This window comes from Clarias gariepinus, chromosome 6, assembly GCF_024256425.1.
Source record: "Clarias gariepinus isolate MV-2021 ecotype Netherlands chromosome 6, CGAR_prim_01v2, whole genome shotgun sequence".
Taxonomy (NCBI): domain Eukaryota; kingdom Metazoa; phylum Chordata; class Actinopteri; order Siluriformes; family Clariidae; genus Clarias; species Clarias gariepinus.
In genome coordinates this window covers 11869932-11894147 of record NC_071105.1, presented here as the reverse complement: position 1 = coordinate 11894147, position 24216 = coordinate 11869932, and the positions used below count along the sequence as shown (strand labels likewise).

The 24216-nt window shown below is 37.7% G+C and overlaps 1 protein-coding gene across 15 annotated transcripts in view; it reads left to right on the top strand.

Annotated features, from left to right (window-relative positions):
• The window catches only part of dlg1a (discs large MAGUK scaffold protein 1a), a 144683-nt gene that overhangs the window by 115583 nt on the left and 4884 nt on the right, over positions 1–24216 (top strand). For 10 of the 15 annotated variants that reach the window (XM_053498119.1, XM_053498116.1, XM_053498115.1 and 7 more), the window contains 5 exons: positions 7570–7684; positions 13188–13364; positions 16867–16933; positions 19172–19196; positions 23485–23526. In XM_053498119.1, coding sequence (XP_053354094.1) covers positions 7570–7684; positions 13188–13364; positions 16867–16933; positions 19172–19196; positions 23485–23526 — 426 coding nt within the window. Of the gene's footprint in view, positions 1–6683; positions 6836–7569; positions 7685–13187; positions 13365–16866; positions 16934–18746; positions 18847–19171; positions 19197–23484; positions 23527–24216 lie in introns of those variants that run through there. The other 5 variants (XM_053498129.1, XM_053498118.1, XM_053498117.1 and 2 more) reach the window with 3 other exon arrangements.

Sequence of the window (24216 nt, the reverse complement as noted above, 5' to 3'; positions counted from 1 at the left end):
ATGAAGTCAACACCTTCAGCTTTTTGTCAAACCATTTGTGTATAGTTTTGAGTATGAACCTGCTCAAAAGGCTACTTCCAGCAGGGAATACGCTTTTCGTGGAGGGGTGTAACTAGTCTGCAGCGTCAAAGTAACCTCCGCATGATTTCCACGTCCCAGGGTTTCCCAGCAGAACATTGTCGAGAGCATCATACTGCCTTTGATGGTTGCCTTCGTCATAAAGTGCAACCTGGTGACATCTCTTCCCAGGTAAGCCATGCAAAAGCACATCATTTAGTCTTGGGAGCCTATGACTCTATCGCCATTTCACTGGTTGGTCCATTATTAGGTTATAGTGGTTTGTACTGTACATATGTAGCAGAAACACCCCACAATACCTGCTGTTTTGGAGATCTTTATGCTTTCCTATTTTTCAAGCTTTCAACACATCAATTTCGAGACATGTCTTTTGACTTGGTGCTTAATATATCCCACCCCTTGACAGGTGCTCTTGTAACATGATAATTAATGCTGTTCAATTTTACTGCCGCCTTGCACCTTTAAAATCCGGGTTCATATTGGCCAGGTTTGATCCCACCTTTGCGTGCTTGGAGTTGGTATGTTCTCCCCGTGCTTTTAGGGTTTCCTCCCACAGTCCAAAGACATTCAGATTAGGCCAATTAGCCTTCCCCAAATTGCCTGTAGTTTTTTTTTTGTGTGTGTGTGCCCTGTGATAGATTGGCACCCCATCCAGGGTATACATCGCTAAGTCTCGAAAGGCTCCAGGCCTTCATGATCCTCTACACATGTTAAAGCGAGTACACAGTATAGACGATAAGTGAGTGAGTTTGTACTTACACTATCCAGTGTTCCAGCAAGTTTTTATTTTTTTATTAATTCTGGGTACTCTGCAGATTTCTTCCTTGTGTCATCTCAAGGAAGTTTTTCTTCCCTCTGGCTTGCTCATTAGCACTCTAAAGCGACATCATATTTGCATTTAAGAATTCATAAGACATTATAATTTGACAAAATCACACAGCAGTATGCATTAACATTATTGCACACTGTGTTTTTCTTTCAAAATTGTTTGGTTCTGCTAATCAGGGTTCATTTAGTAATTAATGTACACTAACTAATTAGAGTTTTTATTGATGAATTCAGGTGTCTAGGAATAAACCTGGTGTAGTATATATCAGTATGGAAAAAGTGTTTATTAGAAGTATATAATTTATTGCCCAAAATGCAAACATGCTATGTTCTTGTCAGTCTTTTTTTTACACTTGATGTGGTCTGAATAGTAAACTGTGTCTAACAGTTCATTAAAAAATTCTGGAGAAGGCTTTTTCATGCATAATGGCCTTTGATAATGAAACGAAAAAGACAAAGCTTGGCTCCTGCTGATGGGAACAAGAGATCTGTGTTTAATTAGAGAAGCAAACTCTTTAGCGCTTAAAAGGTTAATAATTGTGTTAAATCCTGTAAGGTACCTGAAATCGGGTGGGAGAAAAAAAAGGTCTATTTTTAGCAGTATGCTGTGATCTCGATGGTTTAATTATGAGCATGTAGTGGTCACTGAGGACCAGGTGACTAAGGACTGATACAGCTCCATTTGGAGTGTTTGTCGTGACTTGGATCATCTTCATCTCTGAACCCTGGCAAGTGCTGAAGCCTTGCTTTAATAAAGAGATACAGGCTTGGAAACTGTTTATGAAAATGCAGTGGGTCATGTGGTGATCCTGCAGAGCTTTGGCTGGAGATATCCATCTAGGACCGATCTAATTAAAGGTACGCGCACATGATTATTTCACTGCAATGCCATGTGCGCGTGTCTGAGTGCTCGGTTATTTGTGCCAAAGTTGGACGAAGTTTGGGGAAAGCTGTGGTCTTAGCATGGCTCCTGAGTCTGGCTTCCTGAGCCCATGCCTCCCCCTTTTTTAGCCAGCTCAGGTTTATCGGTTGCTCCCACAATCTCTCTGCTTACCAAAGGACTTGGTGCCCCAAAGCCTTAGCTCACCAGCCAGGCTTGGACAGGATTGGAGGCTCCATGAGGGCTGTGCAGTCACTGCTATTTTTGTAAGCCGTGAGACAGCATGGTGCATGGGGCAGAAGTCGACGCTGTAGGGGGAGTTGTTTATGTCATTTTCTCTCCTCATGCTTTCTTTTGTGTGTCTGGTGCCTCCATGTTGTCCATCCTTTGTGGAAAAAGAGGGAATTAAAGGAAAAATAGTAATTGGTACTGAATAACGTAGGCGACTTAGTATTTCCTTTTTGAACAAGATGAATATTTTATGTATTATGCTGCTTGGAGTCATAATTGCATTTTGTCATTTTCTGCTAGTTCTATGCAGTGTATTTTATTATTTTTAATAATTACAGTGCTAATGATGTTCATTGTCTCTTCAGTGATAAAACTGACATTGTCCTTTTGCCTTTACAGTCTGTCTCAGCATGCCTGCTCTGTTAAAAAGACGTTTGCTATATTAAAATTCTTACTGTTGTGTCAGCCACAGAATCACATGAGGAGGTTCGGTCATGCTCTTAGTAGCGTTTCATTACCACTCTTACTGTAGCACTCTAGTGCTGGCTGAGCTGAGTGTGGGCTCAGGTGTGTAACGGTCTCAGTGTTTGTCCTGTGGGAGATCTGTAGTGAAACAGCGCTCTTTGTTCTCCATGAACTAGGCATGGATGCCTCATCGAGCAGGAGATGCAGCACAGACCCACATGGGAAAAGTGTCAGGGGGAAGCCAAAGCGTTAAACTTTGCCATATTGTCTTTACAAATTATATTATTTGGTTAAAAATTTATAAAAACAAGGTGCTTTTTTTTAAGCAGCGCACACCCAACTACCAAAACAAACATTATGCTTTGATCTGTAGGGCTTAATGACATTTGAAGAGTGGTACTTCAGGGGCATTCACATCTCTGTGTGAAGTCGAGAGCGGAGGGACGTGCCTGCTCATTCTCCTCCAGGTGTTTACTGTTACTGTAGAAAAACCTGATTTACTCAAAGAACCCTGGAGATAAAAAAAAAAAGTTTGATCTAACACTGGGATGGTAGAAAATGCACAAATTGTACATTTTATCACTTTAGAGGCACTTTCTGTACATCACAAAAAGCCAATACTGTCAGAAGAAGCCATTAAGCTGCATATTTTTGGGGAATTTTTCCTTTTCTCAATATGCCTGTCAACTAGACTATTTAAAGATGCGTGATCATAACTTGCTGAAATGCATTAGCAGCAGCAGCGCTGAGATTTCACCACACTGTCACACTCAGGAAAAATTTCCTTTCAAGTGTAAAGAAGATGAGTACAGCATTAGTCAATATTTTGCATGAAGAAGATGGGCTTTTGCATTGCATTACCTAAAGCACCAAAGATTATCCACTATCGCTTTGGATTTGCTCTAAAACTAACGTATTTGCAAAATGTCTGTGTCAGCACTTTATTACGTGACTTTTAATGATCGGCTTGTCACTTTGAAAAAAATGACTTTTGATGTGAATATAGCTTTGATACGTTGTCGTAATGTTAAATCACGCTTTGTCTTTAGGGCTTGTAACTCTTGAAACTCAGCTCTGTCAATTTCATCATCTCGTTTGTTTCACTTCTTCTGCAATATTCATAGGAAAGATCTCTGCTGCTAATTTCCCAGATACGGCAACAACACTCATTTATTTTTCCCTAAACACAACTTGTGTATTTAGAACAAAGTGTTATTGATCAGTCAGTAGATTGAATTTAAATGTAATTTAGATAATAGCGTGATCTAATCTTTTCATTTCATTGGATGAACGCTCTTCCCCTTTTGGTGCTTGTGGGTATTGAGGGCATCGACTGTAATCTGGAAAGGATTAGCTGTCTCTTCTGGCGAGCTGTAGCTCTGCAATGCTCTTAGCCCGGGATTGCTTTTTTTTTTTTTTTTTTTTTTTTTTAAACACAGTTCTGCTCTCTCGGTCTGCCATTGGACATTTTTTTTCTTGCCCAAGTGTGTAAGTGTACTTATAGTGCATCTGTGACACAGCTTTAATTAATGATCTTTTTGTATAATGCATTTTGTTCTGCTTAGCCATGCACTTTTAAAATCATAGATGATATTGTTTCCAAATATTCTTTAAAAATGCACCATTAATAAGGAGTTGAACTGGCAATAATTCTTAGATTATTCTTTTTTTTTAATGCAGTTAATTCACAGCAGACGCATCAAGTCAAACGTCACATGTAGCGTCACACAGTGCAGCGTCACACAGTGCGGCCCGCCCGTCAAGACCTCCAACAGTTCTATTTTAAGTGTTTCAATCAACACCAGCACGTCACTGACACGTTATCGAAGTGTAAATTCCAGCTTGTGCATTTGTATTACCCTTTAAATCTTACATTTTATTTTCACTTGCACATGAGTCATTTGTGTAAACGCCATAGAAACCCACAGAAATCTTGCTGAAAAAAAAATCTACTGAAATACTGTGTATAAATTTGTGCCATAGTGCTTGTACTGTATGCTGTCATAATTATTTTATACAGTAGCTATATGGGGGAAACAAAAGGAACATGATTTACTGGTTAATTTAGTGGTATATAGCAGTAAAAAGAACCTTTTGCAATGTAAGCTTTGCTTCTTTTGATTTTGGGGCGGTTTACATTCTAGCTGTAAAACCTTTAAGTAGTTCTGCAATTACTATGACCTCCAATACTTTATAGGGTGGCACGGTGGCTTAGTGGTTAGCACTGTCGTCTTGCTCCTCAAGGGTCCATGTTCGATTTCTCTCCTCTGTGTGCATGGAGTTTGCATGTTCTCCCCGTGCTTGGTGGGTTTCCTTTGGTACCTTGGTCTCCTCCCACAATAGAAAGACATGCAGATTAAGCTAATTGGCATTCTCAAATTGCCCGTAGTATGGGAATGAGGGTGTATGTGTGTGTGCATGTGTGCCCTGCGCTGGATTGTCACCCCATCCAGGGTGTACCCCACCTCATGTTCTAAGATAGGCTCCAGGCCCCCTGTATACAGGATAAAGCAATGTGGATGATGAGTGTGTGAGCGAGTCTGTGAGGGAGTGATCCTATATGTGGTATATTGTGTAAACCTTGCATTATGTTCTTTTATGCAATTATATTACCATACAGCGTGAGTTGTAAACTATGGGACATGTATACAGGAAAGTAAGCAGTAAATGAGCAACCACTGAGAGTCATAAGTAAGGTGCTTAGATAAGAGCGGGTGTGACTGGAAGGATGTGATTCTAACCTGGGAGATTTTGGAAGCTTTTAAGCCAAACATGTTCTGTAAAGTATTAATATACTGTTATATACAGAATCGAGCAAAAATGAGATGCATATGCAATCTTGCTTTATTTGCTCATATAGAAATGCAACTGAAAAGTATTGATTGACCCAGAGCTTGAAACACCGCCTATGCAAAATGTCCGCTTTGAATCCTCAGCTCAGAGGATTTCTTTGCGTCGTTATTCTTGTGCAATTTGCTTTAGATATATTTCTGTAATTAATAAAATAATGAGCATTATTTAGAAATAGTTAAGCATGTTTTATATATATATATTAAGTATAATCTGCATTACAGGCATCTTTGCCATCACTGGCAGTTTGAGCATATTGCATCATTGCTCTCATTTTATCAATGTTGTGCAATCTCGAGGGATCGAGGGTCTGTACGAGCCACTGTTCTTTATGAGCACCTCTTTATCTTTATGCTGTTTTTTGCTGCGAGATCGATTTTTCACCATAGATATGATCTTGCTTCAAGTCTATGTGACAAAATGCTTCATAATGCCCTTTTTTTTCCCCTACTGAAATTGTGGAGAGAAAGAAACTTTTCAGAGTGCCATTGTGTATGTGGGTATTAGGTTTTTTTTCCCCCGTTCCCTTTTGAGCTACAAAGTCGAGGTGAAGATAATACGGTCGATATTTGTAGCAACGTTAGATAATTTTGCATTGATTGCTTTATTTACTTCATTGTGTTACTAACCTTTTAAAATTATATGTAAAATATATTAGGCTTGATGCTTGTTTATTTGTTTGTTCTAACTGAACTCGTGGTAATATGATGTTTCTGATGGATTAGAGTTTTGATGACGAAGATTCAAGAATGTTAATTGACCTTTAATTGGGGAAATGTTACTCACTCTACTCAGTCAGTTACATAGAAATATACTGCATAAGGAGGAATATATATTATGAGACGAAAACGAGGTGGGTTATTAATAAACAAGAAGTACATGGTAATGCTGCAAAGGAGGGGTGAGGTAGAGAAGAGCCCACGGGAACCCTAGGGAATGAATATTGTACAAGAGAATAATAACTGTCCAGGGATCTAAATTGGATATATATTAAAGCAGATAGATAGTACGGGGTACAAATAAGCCAAAAGGGTTATTTTGTATAAATTTGAAGACTCAATCAGAAACTGACTTAACCTGAGGGAGAGGAGGAGGGTGCGCACACCTAACACACACTCATACACAGAGAGAGAGAGAGGGAGGGAGGGAGGGAGAGAGGGAGGGAGGGTGGGGCTCGAGTGCTTGTGTATAGTTTATTAGCATCTGTTGTGTTGCCCTGATGTATGTTTTCAGAAAGAGGCTTTACTCCTATCCACAGCGAGTCCAAACTCTCTCTCTCTCTCTCTTTCGCTCTTTCGCTCTCTCTCACTCACAAACACACAGAAATACACACACCCCCCATCCTCGAGCACATAGTTTAGCTAAGCGTGAATTGGGAGTTGGCCTTCAGCACCACAGCATCTTTCCCCTCACACATGAGCGAGTATTAGCAGAAAGGCTTTCACAGCGCGCCCATCTACACTTTTATCTGAACCGCTCGACCTGCAGAAAGCAAAGAGAAATGTGAGTATGTAGGATTATACGACTAACCCGATTTAACAGGGGATGAAATGTGTTGTTACGTACCTGTGTCAATTCCTGTGTTCATTTTCATCTGAGGTCGTGTCGCTTATGTTTGTTTCGTGTGAAATCACGGGCTTTGTTTTTTTTTTTTTTCTCCGAGTTTGCTCCGGATTTAATCCTGGCTTACGAGCTAACGCATTTAGTTTGTCTTTTTATTATATTTCGCATTCTACTGAAACAGATATGCAATTTGTATTGATTTAGAACAGTGCTCAACAGACAGGAGGAAAGGGCATTAGCAAACAAATCGGGTTAAATCAGTTAAATAATTTATTGAGAACATTTTGCCAGTCTTGTGAAAGTACAACCTTTTCACATGGTACAGCTAAGAGTCAGCTAGAATAGCTCAATGTACTAGGCTGTCCTCCGGTTATTATGAACCTGTCTGATCTTATTATCACTTCAGAAGTAAGAGCCACTTGTGTGTGTGTGTGTGTGTGTGTGTGTGTGTGTGTGTGTGTGTGTGCTTGTTATTTTTAGAAAGGAAATAGGGTTCAACAAAGATTTCAAGTACTATTCAGTTTGAGTAGTGGTTCTAGCCTCTCTCTCTCTCTCTCTCTCTCTCTCTTTATTCCTCCCATTCTGTTTGCTTAGACTGTTTAAACCTATTGATGTTGATCATGCATCATGCAGGACAAATATATTATGTTACTTGTTTTTCTTTCTGCGTGCAGAGTACAGCCGTTTTGAAGCTAAAATCCATGATCTCCGGGAGCAGATGATGAACAGCAGTATCAGTTCAGGCTCCGGCTCACTCCGCACCAGCCAGAAGAGGACACTCTACATCAGGTGAGACCTCACCGGGTTCTCTGTTAATTACATCGCACCTCTTGTGACTTTGTCCTGGAGGTCAAGTCACATTTTCTCTCCTGTTGTTTTCAGTTTTTACAGGTTTTATTGGTGTTCTTAAATGATTTTTTGCAGATATTATATATATATATATATATATATATATAATTATTATTATTATTATTATAACTTTTATTTTGAGCAGAACTCTGGATAGAAATGACATTATAAAACAACAAACAAAAAACAGGAGAAAATGTTATATCTTTTACACTTTGCATACACATATTAAACTCTCATATAGGTAAATATTTTAAAAAATGTAAAAACTTTTTTTTTGCTTATTTTCCATAATTAGGATGATATCCAAAAATCCAATACCTCCAAATATTTCCTAAGATTAATCAAAAATAATTTACAGAACATAATTTCAGAAATTGATGTAAGTCAGGGCTCCTATAGCATGAAGTACTACTGTACATCAGTGCAGCATGGCATGGAGAGGACCAGCTTATCTTCCACTTGACAATACATTGTAGATTCTCTATGGAGTTCAGGTTGAGGACAATCAAGCACAGTAAAATCATGGTCAATAAACCAATTAGTAAAAGTTTTGGCTGGAAAAGTCCTGCTGGAAACGAAAATGGGCATCTCCATGAGGTTGGTCAGCTGACGAAAGCGTGAAGTGCTCTAAATTCTCCTGCTAGACGGCTTAGTTCACTTTGGACTTGATAAACCAACACATGACATGGCTCTACAAATCATCACCAGCTGTGGGACTCCACACTGGACTTGGATTCTGTAGCACTCCACTCTTTCTCCTGGGATTCTTGATTTCCAAATAAAAGGCTAAATTATCTTTTATTTGAAATGAGTACTCTGGACCACTAAGCAATGGTCCAGATCTTTTTCTTGTTAGCCTTGCTGTCTCTGGTTCAGGAGTGGTCTGGTACGGAATGCTTCATTTTTAGCTCCTTTTCTGAGGATGTCTGTGTGTGGTGGCTCCTGATGCACTGACTTGAGCCTCACTCCACTCGTTGTAAAGCTCTCCCAAGCTATTGACTCTGCTTTTTTTGACCATCTTATTAAGGGATAGTCATCCCTGTTGCTTGTACACCTTTTCCTACCACAATTTTCCCGTCTAGTCAAGTTTCCATAAATATGCTTTAATACAGCACTCAGCGAACAGCCAGCCCCTGCAGCGATGACCTTCTGTGGCTTCCCCTCCTTTTGGAAAGTGTCGATGATCATCTTCTGGACAACTGTCATGTCAGCGGTATTCCCCATGCGCGCATTAAACTAAACAGAGAGATACACAGTATTTATACTGTATAAATTGTAATTTACTCAAACTCAAAATTGAATATTGTAATATTTTGAGATACAGGATTTTTTTATGTTCATAAGCTGTAAGCGGTAATTTTTTTAATTAAAACCAGAAACACTTGAAATTTTTGAATGTACATGCAATACATTTCTGTAATTCTAGAAAAAACAAGACTATAAATATATACACAAAATACCTGTGCATTTATTTAAATGCAAAAGGCTCAAATTTATTACAGGTAATATACAGTATGCACAGGTGGGAACTTATGTAGTGTTTCGTCAATGATTTAAGTACTTGTTTTAATACTGTGATATATATATATATATATATATATATATATATATATTGTTTTTTTTTATTATTATTTTTTGCGTGATTACCTATTGGCAAACATCCTCTAAATAAGATCGTGTGCCATTATTTCCTGTTAGTCTAGATAAATACATTTAAATGCAAAATGGCACATCAATGTGATTTTTTTTTTTTTTTTTTTTACAAGTCGTGCAGTCCTAATATATACAGTGTGTGTGTGTGTGTGTGTGTGTGTAATATGTCAGGGATTTGTTTTATTTTTACTTACAGCAGTGATTCCGTTAGTGTGTTGCTTAATCAAGTGGCATTAGAGAGATTTCTTGTTTATTTGTCCGATAAAGTGTTTCTGTTGTGTGCGTGCATGCGTACTGTATGTAAAAAGAGTAGAGGAAGGTTAACTGTGTAAGACAAGAAGGGGGAAAGGGGCTTCACCCACATACACACACGGCGCCTGCGCACACAAACAGAAACACTTAAGGTAAAGTGCAGGACTTCCTAATTTAAGGAGAGAGAAGAAAAGGAAAAACATTTCTATACTTTTCAAAAATAACCTCCGAAAAATCTGGACTGAAGAATGTTAAATGTAGTACAGAAACACTGATGGTTTCCAGGATGAATGTGCTGACACTCCCTTGCTCTGAATAAAGTATGGTCAGTTGTCCTAACGCTTAAGTCCGTGTTATCACTGCAGAAAACGAATAATAATGATTAGAAGTGGTGCTGAAGCTAATGGTCTGGGAACAGCTGCTGGTTAAGGCCAGTAACAGCTGATACACCTGGCTTTTGCTGCAGTGACAAAACTGCTACATTAGGACTTCATTAATATATCTTGATTTTTTTTTTTTTTTTTACTGTATTGCTTTGGAAAATTCTTGGACGAGCTGAAGCCTAAAAGTGCTTGTGTGTGCATTTATGAATACAATACGAATCCAGACTGTAGCTTTCTCTTTCCATTGCATCCGTTCCTAGGTACAATGCATTCTCCTGCTTTTAAACTGGAGTGTACGGTATGCGTACAGTATGTTAGATGCTGTTTTCACACTTAGAATGACATTTAACAAAAGAAATTATTTAAAAACTTCCTCATAAAAGATTAAATACATTTTGTATATTTTATAGCAATATAGAAGATTTCAGTACTATGAAATAACACTTATGGCATTAGATAATTAATGAAGGTCAGTTGTTCTGGAATAGTTCTAGTATTATCAAGTGCATTTGCAAAACCCATCAAGCATCATGATGAAACTGGCTCTCATGAAGACCTTCCCAGGAAGGCAAGACCAAAACTTACCTCTGCTGCAGAGGAGGAGTTTATTTAGAGTCACCAGCCTCAGAAATCAGCAGCATCTAAGATTAGAGCCGTTATGAAGGATTTACAGAGCATAAGTAGCAGATACATCTCAATATCAACTGTTTAAAGGAGATTATTGCATATTTTGGATGCCTTCAGTATTGCTTTACAATATACAGTGGAAATAAAGAAAATCAGGAAAGACCATGGAATTAGAGGGTGCATCCAAATTTTTGACTGGTACTGTATATAATCATTGTTTTTAATAAATACATAGTTCTAATTGCTGTGGTGTAAGAAGAATAATGTCACAATACACTGCTGTACAAGGCATCATGTGACTGTTGATTATTTTCCTATAAATGCCCTCTATTGTGCTAATTTATGGATTCCTTATATATTACTGTACTCCATAGATCAAATAGGTACAGTACAATATACTATACTGTTTTTATTATTAAATACATACTTTATGGGGTTGGACAAACATCAAAAATACTTCAGTTATCATTACATTTCATTTTTGTCTCGTCACTGACCCCATACTCACAGTGGATGGTTACTTTTACTGTACAAGGCTAAGAAGCCAAAATCTGGTAGTTTGCACAAAATGAACTCTGTAGGATAGGGAAAAAAAGATTCACTGCCCCGCTAGTGACACAGACATCTGTTATTACTGTCTCTGCCAAAATTTCTAAAACATATTTTTTTAATGAAGGAGATTTGTTTCTTTGTCATACCGTGTAGATTTATATTAATTTAGCTTTCTCTTAGATTAAATATATGTTACATTATCATATAATTAAGATAAATAAAATATACTGTATTGTATATTGATATGTACTACTCTCTATAATGGTATAATGTAAATGTAACACCAAGGTATTATTTTCATACTTTTTAATGTAATATAATGCACTAACGGCAGTCAGTGCTGTGCAACATTAAAATACATGTTTGTGGAATTTATTTCTAAATCTAGAGCCGCATATTAGTGTTTAAAAGCATTAGGCCAATAACATGACATGTATTATAGTTCTGCCTGTGCACAAAACAGGTCATGTCACTTATTATGCTAATTATAGTAAACAGTTTCAGTTAATTGATTAAACAAATATACAGCGTGGCAGGACTTTTACTTTCAAACGCCAGGGTTTCCACCTAAATCGAAGGAATTTTCTGTGACAAATTTTTATAAGGTGAAAGCTATTTCAGCTATTTCAAAAATAAAAAAATAAAACTCTGAACACCATCAAGAGAGTTTGGAAAATCTCTCTGTTGGATGTTGATGTCTTTTAAGCAAATTATAGAAATCGAAAACCTTGAATGAAAAATAATCTTCTTGTGACTTTCTTCCTCCATTTTGAAATGCACATTTTGACAGCACTTCATTACTGATGAAAGAGCTGAGAGCAGCAGCTGCTCCGGACAGTTCGGGAATACAAGCGTGTGCTTGCGTAAAAACTTGCCGACAAATGCATACAGTATGTACACTTTACATAAGTGCATTTCAAACGTGGCCTAATTACAACTCCTAGTAGAGACATACTGTATAAGTGCTGATATTCAGCATAACCACACAACTGCAAATACAGCACTTCATTGATGATGATGATGATGATGATGCTTTTACAGTTTTTTTTGCATTTTGTTAATATAATCTATATAAACAAAAGAGAGGTTTTGTCCATACATAGGTCAGAACTCTTTCTTTAATTGATATCTTTAATTTTTATATATTGGAGGACCAAAAATCAGTCTCTTTCTGTCTGTCTGTCTTTACAGTATGTATGTATGTACTGTATGTATGTCCAGCCAGATTTTGTTACAGCATCACACATAACTGGACAGTATTTTATTAAACTTTGCCAGTCTTTTGGTATCTGCCTAAAGTTTAATTAAATAATTTTTTTTGGGTAGAAGTGAAGTTATGCGTAGTTATGTGCCAGATTACGTCACAGCAACTAGACCTTTTTTTTTTGGACGTAAATAGCACTTTTTCCCACCGGGGTGGGCATGGCTATACACATCAATTACAGAGCCAATAGTTTACTGTATATACGCAGAGTATGCAGAAAACACAGAAATGAACATAATACACCTACAAGCTGACAAAATCCTCAATACACACCTGGCTATGAAAACTTGGAACCTTGCACCATAAATTTCATCAAAATGTTAGGTATAAGGGAAGTTATGAGCATTTTAATCACCAGTTAGTGCAATATTTTGTTTCCTATTGTAATATATTTAAATTGTTTTATATCCTTGTGCTTTTGATAACCTTTTACATTTTAGGTCAAAGCTTATGTTCATGACAATTGTACTATTTCTCATGACCACTGATGATGTTACCAATACTACTATGGGAACTGTTTGGATCTAGAAAGTTTTTGAAGAATTTGAAATGATACAGTGAAACATTAGTACATACAGTATACCTGCACAAAGATTTGCACTCTGGCAGTGCCACATTGTTGTATAATTCATTGTATAATTGTATACTTACTGCAACACAGTAAGAGATAGACTGACTTAACTTTTAACTTATCTTTTTTTGGCTCTAGAGCCCTGTTCGACTATGACAGGACGAAGGACACTGGTCTCCCGAGTCAAGGATTGAACTTCCACTTCGGGGACATCCTCCACGTGCTGAATGCTTCGGATGATGAGTGGTGGCAGGCTCGCCCTGTCACCGCTGATGGAGAGGTGGAAGAGATCGGAGTCATTCCCAGCAAGAGGAGGTATTGCAGCCAGTGTTGGGGGACGTTGCTTTTTAAAGTAACTAATAACATTACAAAATTACTGTCATTAAAAAATAATTAGTTATATTACAGCGTTACTTTCTGATGATAGTAACTATTTAGAGTACTTTTTCATTGCAGAAAATGAAAACTGCTTTCACTGCTTTCATGCATGTTGTTTTAGTCAAGACCTTTATAATTATTCTACCATCATAATCTGTTAACTACTAATACCCCTATCTCACCTACACGGTTTCGCGCGGTGGCCACGATTCACCGCAAGTTTTGCGCTGTGATGAGGTTTCCATCTTTCCACGTGTCAGTCCTTGCATAGTCAAACGGCACAGGTGAGATAGGGGTATAACAGCAGTAATAACAGGTGGGAACGAGTTATCGGGGACGGGGCTTGTAGGACGACTTTTACACACATACGATAACGAATTGGGAATGACTGCTGTCTGGCTCACGGATTATACATGTTACGTTTTTGAGAAAATAACTAAATAACTGAGTATTTAGTACTCGTTACATCAAAAAATTAATCCAAGTACTCTAATGCGTTACTTTGTAACGCGTTACACCCAACACTCATTGCAGCACTTCGCTTTCACATGAACTTTTCTCCCAAGTTCCTTTACCCCAGTCTTTATTGTCTCCCTGCATAGCAGTGTTGGTTTTACTTGGGAGGATTTTAGCGTTATACCAATTTGAAATCATTTTAGAAACCAGATTTTTATTAACAAAAGGAAACTAGCCAGGGAACTAGATAAAACAAGGGACACACCAACCTGTCGCTAGTCACAAGCACACACGTATACTGTACACACTTACACACCCAATCAGTTCATATGTGCAACTTAGAAACACCACTCAGCTTACAACATGTTTTTGGACAAGAAGCTGGAGATTCAAATCCTTAACCCTCGAGGTGTGGAATCCGGTCTTTTCTTAATCCTTAACTTTACCTTTTTTTTACTTTTTTTGCTACTGAGAAATGTTTCTAACGCCACTGTCTTGAGGTAAGATTTAGCAAAAGGAGATTAATTCCTTTAGCTCCCGCTGTGTGGCGAGTGGCAACTAAACTCTGGGTGACAGCCGATATGCAGAGCGACTGTATGAGTCAGTGTGAGAGCAGCTTACAATTCCAACTCAGACTTTCTGAGGAAAGAAGGTATCTTGTAGGATTTTTTTTTTATTTTCTGTATGTATGTAGTATAACGCTGTTGAACAAAACTCCACAAGTCCAGCTTGTTTGCTTTGTGCCAGGAAATTTCAGTTTCCCTTAGTAATTTATTGACAAGTCATTTATATTGTTATAGCTATGCTAAACAGAAAGTGCTAGAAGTAATAAATTTAATTATAAGAGACAATCTTGATACACCACATTTTTGTGCTTTAAATGAGAATGTGCACGCATTCATATTCACAGAACTACTTGCATTTATCTTTTTGTCTGGGACGTAAATCCAAATTTGAACATTTATACTTATTAACTTTCTTTTTTTGGTGAAAAGCGTTCTAACGTCAAAACCAGGATGTTTGATTTCGCAATATAAAAGAACAGTTATGAGATTCAAAAACTCTCTTTATTTCTCTATATAATCCCCTGCTACACTAATGCACTTATCCCAGTGTTTCACTAGTGCTTGGATACTATAAATGTAGATAGTTTTCTCAGTATGTCAACGCCATGATCAGACTGTCTGCTTCACTTCTTAAAACACTGGCCTCCCAGGAACTCCTTAATGGTTTTTAATGGGGGATGCGGCAATAACTCCCAGTCGAGTTCATGTAATGTACAAGTCGTAGCTTGTAAATGATTGTGTGTACACATCCAGCAGACAGATGTCTACCGCAAGCTGGCCACAAGTTATCTATCGATTTTTATTTATTTTTTTTCAGTGATCAGGCGTTCCACTTGCTGAATGTTCACAGGAATTTCTGTGCTCCGAGTCACCTCGGCCATGAATGTCATTCACATCTTTAAATTATTTGCACCATTGAAATGTTAAACCGCAGTCAAGAGTCTCATCACCGTACTGTGCTTGATGTCTTCTGTAAATGTCGATAAGATGCATGACTTCATTAACAAGGAATTTCATCACAAGGTTGACTAGAACACTTCTCATACTATATGAAATCCCTACACACGACTGGATTATAATCTTTAGGATAATCTATATTCTTGCAAAAAAGAAGAAGAGCATTCAGGTTAAGGCAAACCCACTGTGTCTCCGTCATCCAATAATAGACACTTTAATTAAAGTATTTTTCCAGTGTGTGATAAAACAAAGTTTGCTCTCACTTTCTGTCTTCAGTCGAGGCAGATTAAGAGCTGATAATTGACTTCTCACCCAGTTCTGTTTAGCTGATGACGCTCTTCTGTCTCTCACCTGCGCCGCGTGTGATCAGATGTCAGAGTCGAACGAGTGCTGCTATGTGAGATATCTCACCGTTTTGAAACAGGGGAGCATCTGGGAGCAGTGCTGTCTCTCTGAACATGATGGCATTTTTAATGTGTACATAGTGTTGGTTTGGGGAAAGATTAATGAGTAAGTTATAGTCCTTATTCTAAATGCAGGGTGTTTTAACATGTATGCGTTGTAATGTCGCAAACCAACTGCATGCTGCCTGCAAGTACAAAATATATAAAACATTACTGTTGTGTTTTTTTTTTTTTATTTAAAGTGAAAATCGCATTTAAAGGTGAAGGTTAATACTGTAGCAAATAGGCACAATATGAGGGATACACTATGAGATATATTTAGCTTACACATGACATGACACATGCATATGTTCAGTAAGTATTAGAGGTTTACTGCAAGAAGAGGCAATAGATTTATTTCAAGATAAAATAGAATTTTTTCTATTACTAACATTTTACTGAAACTGTAATAAATATTTTATCGACATGTCACGACCGGCTTATGGGAGATCACGATTAAAATAGCAAATTAGTGAAAGTATTGCTTTTACTTTATACTTGCCCTTAATCACACATAGTTAGCATGGTTTTAAACATCTTTTTCCTCGTTTGTTAAACTGCCACCTTACTAGACATAATGTTGCCAAAAACATAATGATATTATGACCATAATATATTTTTAAAAAACTTAAATAAGTATAGAATGCTAACCTCCTAAAGCTGTGTCATTTCTTTTCGTTGTTTTTTCTTATTAGTTTTTCATAACGATTGAGTCTAATCAATGTCCAATCAACGTCTACAAGCAAGAAGAGGTTCGGCAAAAGCGTACTGTAATACCCAGCCGCCCTCATATGGAGATCTTACAAGAGTAAACACACAATGTAGTTGAGAGATACACTGAGGGCTTGGGTCTCATAAGGCTATTTTGAGTCATACATTGCAACAGTTGGGGTATATATATATATAAGATTTGGGACCCTGTATGTGGTCTGGTGCTTCAGCCGTGCAAACAGCTGCTGTGGAATGAAGATTTGCCATCTGTAATCTATTTTCTTCTGTTCTTTCATTGACCATCAGGGTGGAAAGAAAAGAGAGGGCCAGGTTAAAGACGGTCAAGTTCAACTCCAAGTCTCGGGACAAAGAGGTAATGACTGTCCAAAAAAAATTACATTTGTAAAATGCTTTTCAACTCAGACATACAGTATACAGAGCATATAACCATCTGTATCTATTTATATAATGTATGATGTAAGCTATAAAAATAAAATTATAATCCGATGAGGTGCAGAACTGTGGTGGTTTTAGTAATTATATTTAGATAAACCATATTAATGTTAAATTCATAACAAAATGTTCAAGACATTTTAAGTCTATTGTAGCATTTTTCAAAATAAATCTTTAAAGATTTGCTAAGTAATGCTAGTGCTGTGTACCAGACTGAGTGTACAGTACTACAGTATATTGTGCTAATCCCTCCTTCAGACGGAGGCAAGACTAGGAGAGATCCTCATTAAAAACATGTGACAGGTTAACTTTCACGTCTTTCCTGCTCTGCACTGCACTGCATTAATGACTTTTCAATTTCAATTGCATATCCCAGAGCAACACCAAATTATATGCATGAACTGCTGGGATAAGCAACAAAGCGACAAACACAATGCAACATGCTTGCCATTGACAGAAATCTGCTCTGATCTCGCATGGTGGCTTCTTTAAGCTTTCTTTTCTCTTCTGTATCCTCTTTTGCTTTCTGATTGATTGATTTTCATTCATACTGACACCGTTTTACATCTTGTGTTAAAATCCATTAATTATTCACTCAGCTGTAGGTTTGTTTTTAGAATTTTGTTTTTATAAATTAGTTTGTGATTATCAATATATTTCATTGACTCTATTACCACAAACATTTTAGCAATTTAAAATTGTCTAGGAAATTTCATAAATCATGTAGTCAAGGCTCATAGGTTACTTGTATATTTTAATGTATAGGGTAGTCCAAGAACTCAAAAAGAATCTAATGTTGACAATAATCAAACAATTTACCTACATTGAGTTATATTACTAATGGGGAAAATCTTTTTATTTTCTGAAAAATTTTAATTCAGAAATATAATCCTAATCCTAATATCATTACCTAAAGCACTGTGCAAAAGTCTTAAAACTGCCCACACACCCCTGTTTCTTTATTTTACTTAAAATTAAATGATGTACACTACATTAAAGAAATAGAAACAAATGTTTTAGTGTGACAGGCTGCACATTGCCTAAAGATACAGTTAAAAAAATTGGTTGTTTTTAGGTAACAACCTCAGCAGCAACCTCATTTCCCCTCTCATCTGTTCCAACCACTCAGCATTCAGCATCACCAGTATACTAATCACCTGCCTGATCATCTGTCATCATCTGCACCTGCTTCTCACTGGTTCATGCCTAACATTTCTTTTTCTTTTTTTTGCTTGAATGTTTTATAGATCAGTGTGTGGCTTAACAAAGAAAAAAACATTTCTCTAAGACTGGTCACTGAAATTGAAAGCCAAAAATTCCTTTAGGAAACCTGGAGAACTGTGTTAAAAGTATAAGAAAGTCTGACTCTTCAGAACCAAAATAAAAATAAATGAGGGGTGGGTTAATACTTTTGCACAGTACTGTATGTCCAGCTATATTTTCATTAACTATAAAGTGACAGCAAGTTATTTGTTTATTAAGTTTTACTAGTGAATCTTTATTTAGGGAAATACATCATATTTTCCAAAAAAATAAAGGTAACAGCTGCTAATTGTAAATACATCGCTGTATTCTATAGGCATGGACACTGAGGGCTTCTGATATAACAATGTTCAGATTATTAGTTTGCGTGTGAACGTGCCCAAAAATGGCGTTCAGTTTGTTTAAACCTGTAGCAGCCACCCTCCCTCCCATCCTTTTTTTTTGTTCTCCTCCCTCCATCTCTTCCTCAGCAGTCGGTCAATAGCAAGTGTAAAAAGCACATCTTTACACAAAAATTCCCCTTCTACAAGATCAAGGAGCAGAGTGAGCAGGAAACAAGTGATTTCGAGCGTAAGTACTGTATACCTGTGCCGATGGTGCACACAGTGCAGGACAAAGCAGCAACTAACCGCTGGATAAAACACCTCATACCCGTACTGCAACCGTGCCAGGCACCAATAAAAGCCTTTATACTTCATCTCCTGCTGTGTTTTTATTCTGAAAATATATAAAACAAGCAAACTTCATGTAGGTTTGTTTCTTTGGGGAACTAATTCCTGTTCTGTTGCAGTATGGGGGTTTGGTTGTTCATCTGTAATGCTATGTGCACGTTCAGTAACTTTTATTTTTGTGGTTCTTTTTTTTATTTGTGTGCTCTCTGACGACTTCTTCACAGGACCTGTGTGACGACAAAGGCTTCAGTAAGTCTTCCCGGACTCCTGCAGTCATTAGAAGGCCATGCCCAGTTCTCAGCATGACCTCATTTTAGTTTTGCCTTTCTTCTTCCACCTTTCATTTTTTAATCATCTACTAAGTAAGCTTTTTATGAAAGGCTTCACTGGTTCAGCTAGGCAGATGATTTTTTGTTGTTACAACATCTGGAGCCGTATAGAAATTAATTTTGCAGGTTTATAAGCTCCGTGACTAATCACACCTGACCTACAGATAAGGCGACTACAGTATGGGGTTATAGTCTGTGATCCAGCAGCCTCACTTTTCATCACATGAAGCTTTGGGTTTAACAGATTGTAAAAAAAAAAAATAAATAAATAAATAAATATGGAATGGATCATATGGATGACTTTAAAGTTTGTTAAGTCATGTCAGTCCACATTAAGAGAGTAAAATACAAAAATTTAAACTCTCTCAAATGGATGTGCAGTACACATAAATATTGCATGAAATGAGTTTCATAATCTATAATTCATCATTTCCTTCATCATTTCCATTATCCTCTGCAAGATTTAAATCAGATTTTATCATGTCTGGTGTCTCAGCACATTTTGTCTATTTGAATGCTTATGTAGAGTATCTAAAAATAGTGCTAATGCACCTCTACTGCATCATACACCGCTAAACAGCTTCCTCATGAAGAAATGGCTGTGAAGAAGTACAGCATATAGTTGGCATTTTTACAGCGACTCCAATTTTTGCCATTAAAATAAGTTCACATTAAGTACCTAATACACTGATTGTCCAAAACATTAAAAACCACCCAGGGTTTAGATTCCCTTTGCGCTCCATAGAGCCTCTGGGGGTCATGGATCAGGCTGGATGCTCGATAGGATTAAGATCTGGGAAGTTTTGAGGCCAGATCAACTCTTTGCCTGACAAGTGATGCACTTGGTGTTCTGATACATTTTTGTTATAGCCAGCATTAACAGCAATTTGTGCTACATTAGCTTTTCTGCAGGATCGGACAGGCCTGGCTGGACTTGGGTCCCCAGAGGCGTAAATGAGTCTTGGACGATCATAAATATTTACCAGTGTACTTCCTCACTCACTTACTCACTCATCGTCTATACTGCTTAATCCTGTACACAGGGTCGCGGGGGGCCTGGAACCTATCACTAGACTTATGGCACGAGGCTGGGTACACCCTGGACTGGGAGCCACTCACACGCTCATTCACACCACGGGCAGTTTGGGAACACCAGTTAGCTTAAACTGCATGTCTTTGGAATATGGAAGGAAAACAGAATACCCGGAGTAAACCCCCCAAGTGAACCCAGACCCCGAAGGTGCAAGTGTTAAAACCACTAAGCCACCGGGCCACCCCGTCACCAGATTGCTTTATGTAATTGATAATCAGTGCTATTTAATTCACCTTGCAATGGTGTTAATGTTATGGCTGATCAGTGTATATTCGCTATTGTATTTTAAACATGTTTTATTAAGCTGTGGGAGACATCAGAGCACCATCTTTTTGTTTCTTAACAGCTGCAGGAGGGTTATTACAAGATTGACATTACCATTTCCACCGCCGTTGTCTCTCATTTGCATTTCAAAGGCTTTTACACAACACATAACACTAGTGTGCTTCTTTGGGGGACAACTAAAAAAGATAACATCAAGTTATGTTTGTTTACAGAACAAACACCCCCACATTATGTACTTTTTTTCATATTCACATATGTCATAGATCATAGCACACATCCAAGAACAAGCTAACTTGTAACGCATTGTGAATTAAACGCATTGCTTTGTGACAGATGAAACAGGTTTTACACAAGATAGAAAATGTAAAAAGTGGTGGCATTTTATCGTGTTGCTGATAAACTTGGTTTAGCTTGCTGTTGTAAGGATTACCATATACTGTAGTCTGTCCATAATTCAAATCACAGCTTTGCAGTAATGATCGTATTCTAATATGTTTAGCATTACCATAGAAACAGTAACTTCTTTACTGCAACGTGTATGGTAGACACTGTATAGTACTGTGCAAAAGTGTTTACCCACCCCTCATTTCTTTATATTTTGCTTTTTGACTCTTATTTTTGCCAAGGTTCTGACTAGTTTCTGAGGAATGTTTTTTGATTGTTAAGCCATGCAGTGACCTATAAATCATTCAAGCGTTAAAAAAGCTTGAAGCATGAACCAGTGAGAAACAGGAGCAGATGATGACAGATGATCAGGCCGATGATTAGTACTGGTGATGCTAAATCCTGAGTGGTTGGAACAGACGAGAGGGGAAGTGAGGCTGCTGCTGAGGTTTATTACATAAACAACCCATTTTAAAATGATACCTTTAGGCACTTTGCTGCCTGTCGCAGTAAAACGTAAAAAGTAATTTTATTCAATATAATGAAATGAGGAGTGGCTCAATAATTCTACATAGTACTGTGCATAGAAATAATTGGCATTTATTTTTGGAACAATTTTTAAATAGCAAAGATAAATGTCATCATTTATTCTAATAAGATTTGTTAAGCTTGGTTAACATTTATGGAACGTTTCTTGGGTATCAGCTGACTGTAGTGGTCAGGAGAGTTCATACCATGGGAAAGTCTTCAGGACAGAGGAATTTGAGATTTTCTAGTCCATGGGTAACATGGCCAGCTGCTTTGATAATCTTATGACTTGAATAAAAAATAAATAAATCAGCGGTGGTGGAAAAAAAACTGATTGTAGTTACTATAACATGAATGATGACAGACATGCAATTTCAGACTTCCTGTCCTCTTTAAGAACTGATTATACTGTGCTGTGGGTTATTAATTGTATTGTTTAATTAACTAAAAAATTTTCTTACTAACTTATCTGAATTTGGCCATAACTATGACCACCAGATTTACAACTTATAACAAATATATTTTCTGTTTTCTGTCAGACTAGTGTCTCACACTTTTAAACCAACCTGAGTTTTAAAAATGTTATTGTGTTGTCAATTTTAATGAAAACAGTACCATGCCAGTGATAACCAGCACTAATATGCTTGCATCGGCATAAAATTAAGATTCCTACATCAGAATAAGTTTGCCCTACTTGCTTGTCAGTCATCTTGCCTGTTGATTTAAAAAGCTGCACTTGGGCCTCCGAGTGGCGCAGTGGTAAAGTGCTTGTCACTGGTTCGATCCCCTGGTGATGCTGTAACCTCTCACAGCCGGAGGGCGAGAGAGCTGATTGGCTGAGCTCTCTCAGAGGGGAGGGATGAGAGGTACTCGCGCTCCCACATCAATCACGGCTCTACAGCCAATCAGGGGCGTCTGTGAGCTCGCGCACGCGGAAGGAGCGGCTAGCGCTTTCCTCCGAGTGTGTTATTCCGCCCCTAAAGGTGCGTGAGCAAGCAGTTCGAAAAGATGCGGTCGGCTGACGTCACGCGGTTCGGAGGAAACACGTGTTAGTCTTCGGCCCTCCTGGCTAATTGGTAGTAGTAGCCTTAATGTGGGAGCCCCCTAGTGACGGGGAGGAATTGGACACGACTTAATTAGGGAGAAAATCGGTAAAAAAAAATCCAAAAAAGAATTTTAGGCTAAACGCGTTGATTTGGGTGTTTTGCCGGTATGGCTTTAAAGGGAACACTAAACGGTTCCACTCATTTAAGCAAACTTTTCCCCAAAAAAACTCCATAGTATATCAAAGTGGTTATGGTACTTAAATCAGTCATATTACAGTATGTACACCGCCAATGTTGGATTAAAGGGTGAGCATCTGTGTTTAAAGCCTCACGGAAACATCTGTCTATGGTGAAGTTGTGTCTCAATGTGCAGTGTACTGTGGCAGTGTTAAGACCTTCTGGAGACCATATCGATGCTGCTATCAAAAATATAACAGAAAGAATATATATATTTGGAAAAACTTGAGCGTCCTGTTTTTTATTAATATTATTTTTAATATACACTGTTGCATTTACAGAATAATAATTAAAAAAAAAACTTTGAGCTCCAACACTGTGTGTTCTATTTCTGTGCTGTGAGAAAAAAATGGCAATAAACTGGAAAGTGCGAGATGATTTGCATTTTCCTGGGTCTCTCAGATCCTCAACACTGCCATCTGCTGGTCACTGACATAATTTCTGTGTTTTATCTCAGTTTCAATCCTGAAGGCATTTTTTTCGTTAGTTTTTAACTATGAACTATTTATTGATGCATGATTAATGTATGCTAGATCACTGGAACCCTAGCCTTCACGACTGGAATTGAGATCCTGTGGTTTGTATCCTGGTGTGGCTGTGTAGTGCTGCTTATGTTGCCCTTTTTTTGATTTCAGAGCATGTAACCTCTAACGCCAGTGATAGTGAAAGTAGTTACCGTAAGTGTTTCCCTTTTGATTTCCTCTCCTGTTTCATCTGTCTTTGTCAGATCTTTACCATGTTTTTATTTTCCCAGTCTTTGATGTACAAAAGTTGTCTTGTTATCCCATACAAATTTTAGAGCATAAATAAATATAAGGGAAAGAAAGTGGTTAAATGCCTGTCACCTGGGCACAAATCGAGGAATATTCACCCCCAGGTGTGTCGCCCAGGAGAGGGTGTCTGACGTAAAACCTAATACGCCCTATAACCCTGGGTTCATCAGTAATGAAGTGTCCAAGTTGAACCATGTGATGTTTCAAGAAACTTAATGAACTTGTTTTTAAAATCATAGCTCTTAAACCTGATAAAGCGGATATTACCTCTGTTATCAGTGACCTGGCTCAGTTATCCAGGTTGTTTCTACTTTATGACAGGAGTTCATACTTCTCTGAATTGTTACCTAATCACTTGAACATTGTGCATGAACAGATTTAAAGTGCAAGGCCTTTCTGAACGTTCTTGTCTACACTTCATGCCACACCATAATCCTATTCTTCTCTTTGAATGAAAAGCTTTTTTATCAAATACAAGTTTTGTATACGATTGTTGCAATGTCAGCATTAAATTACTGACATGCTATTCAGGCAGATTTAGATCAGATAATTGTAAAGGATAATTGGGTATTTGCTAAGGGCTTGTCTTTTCTT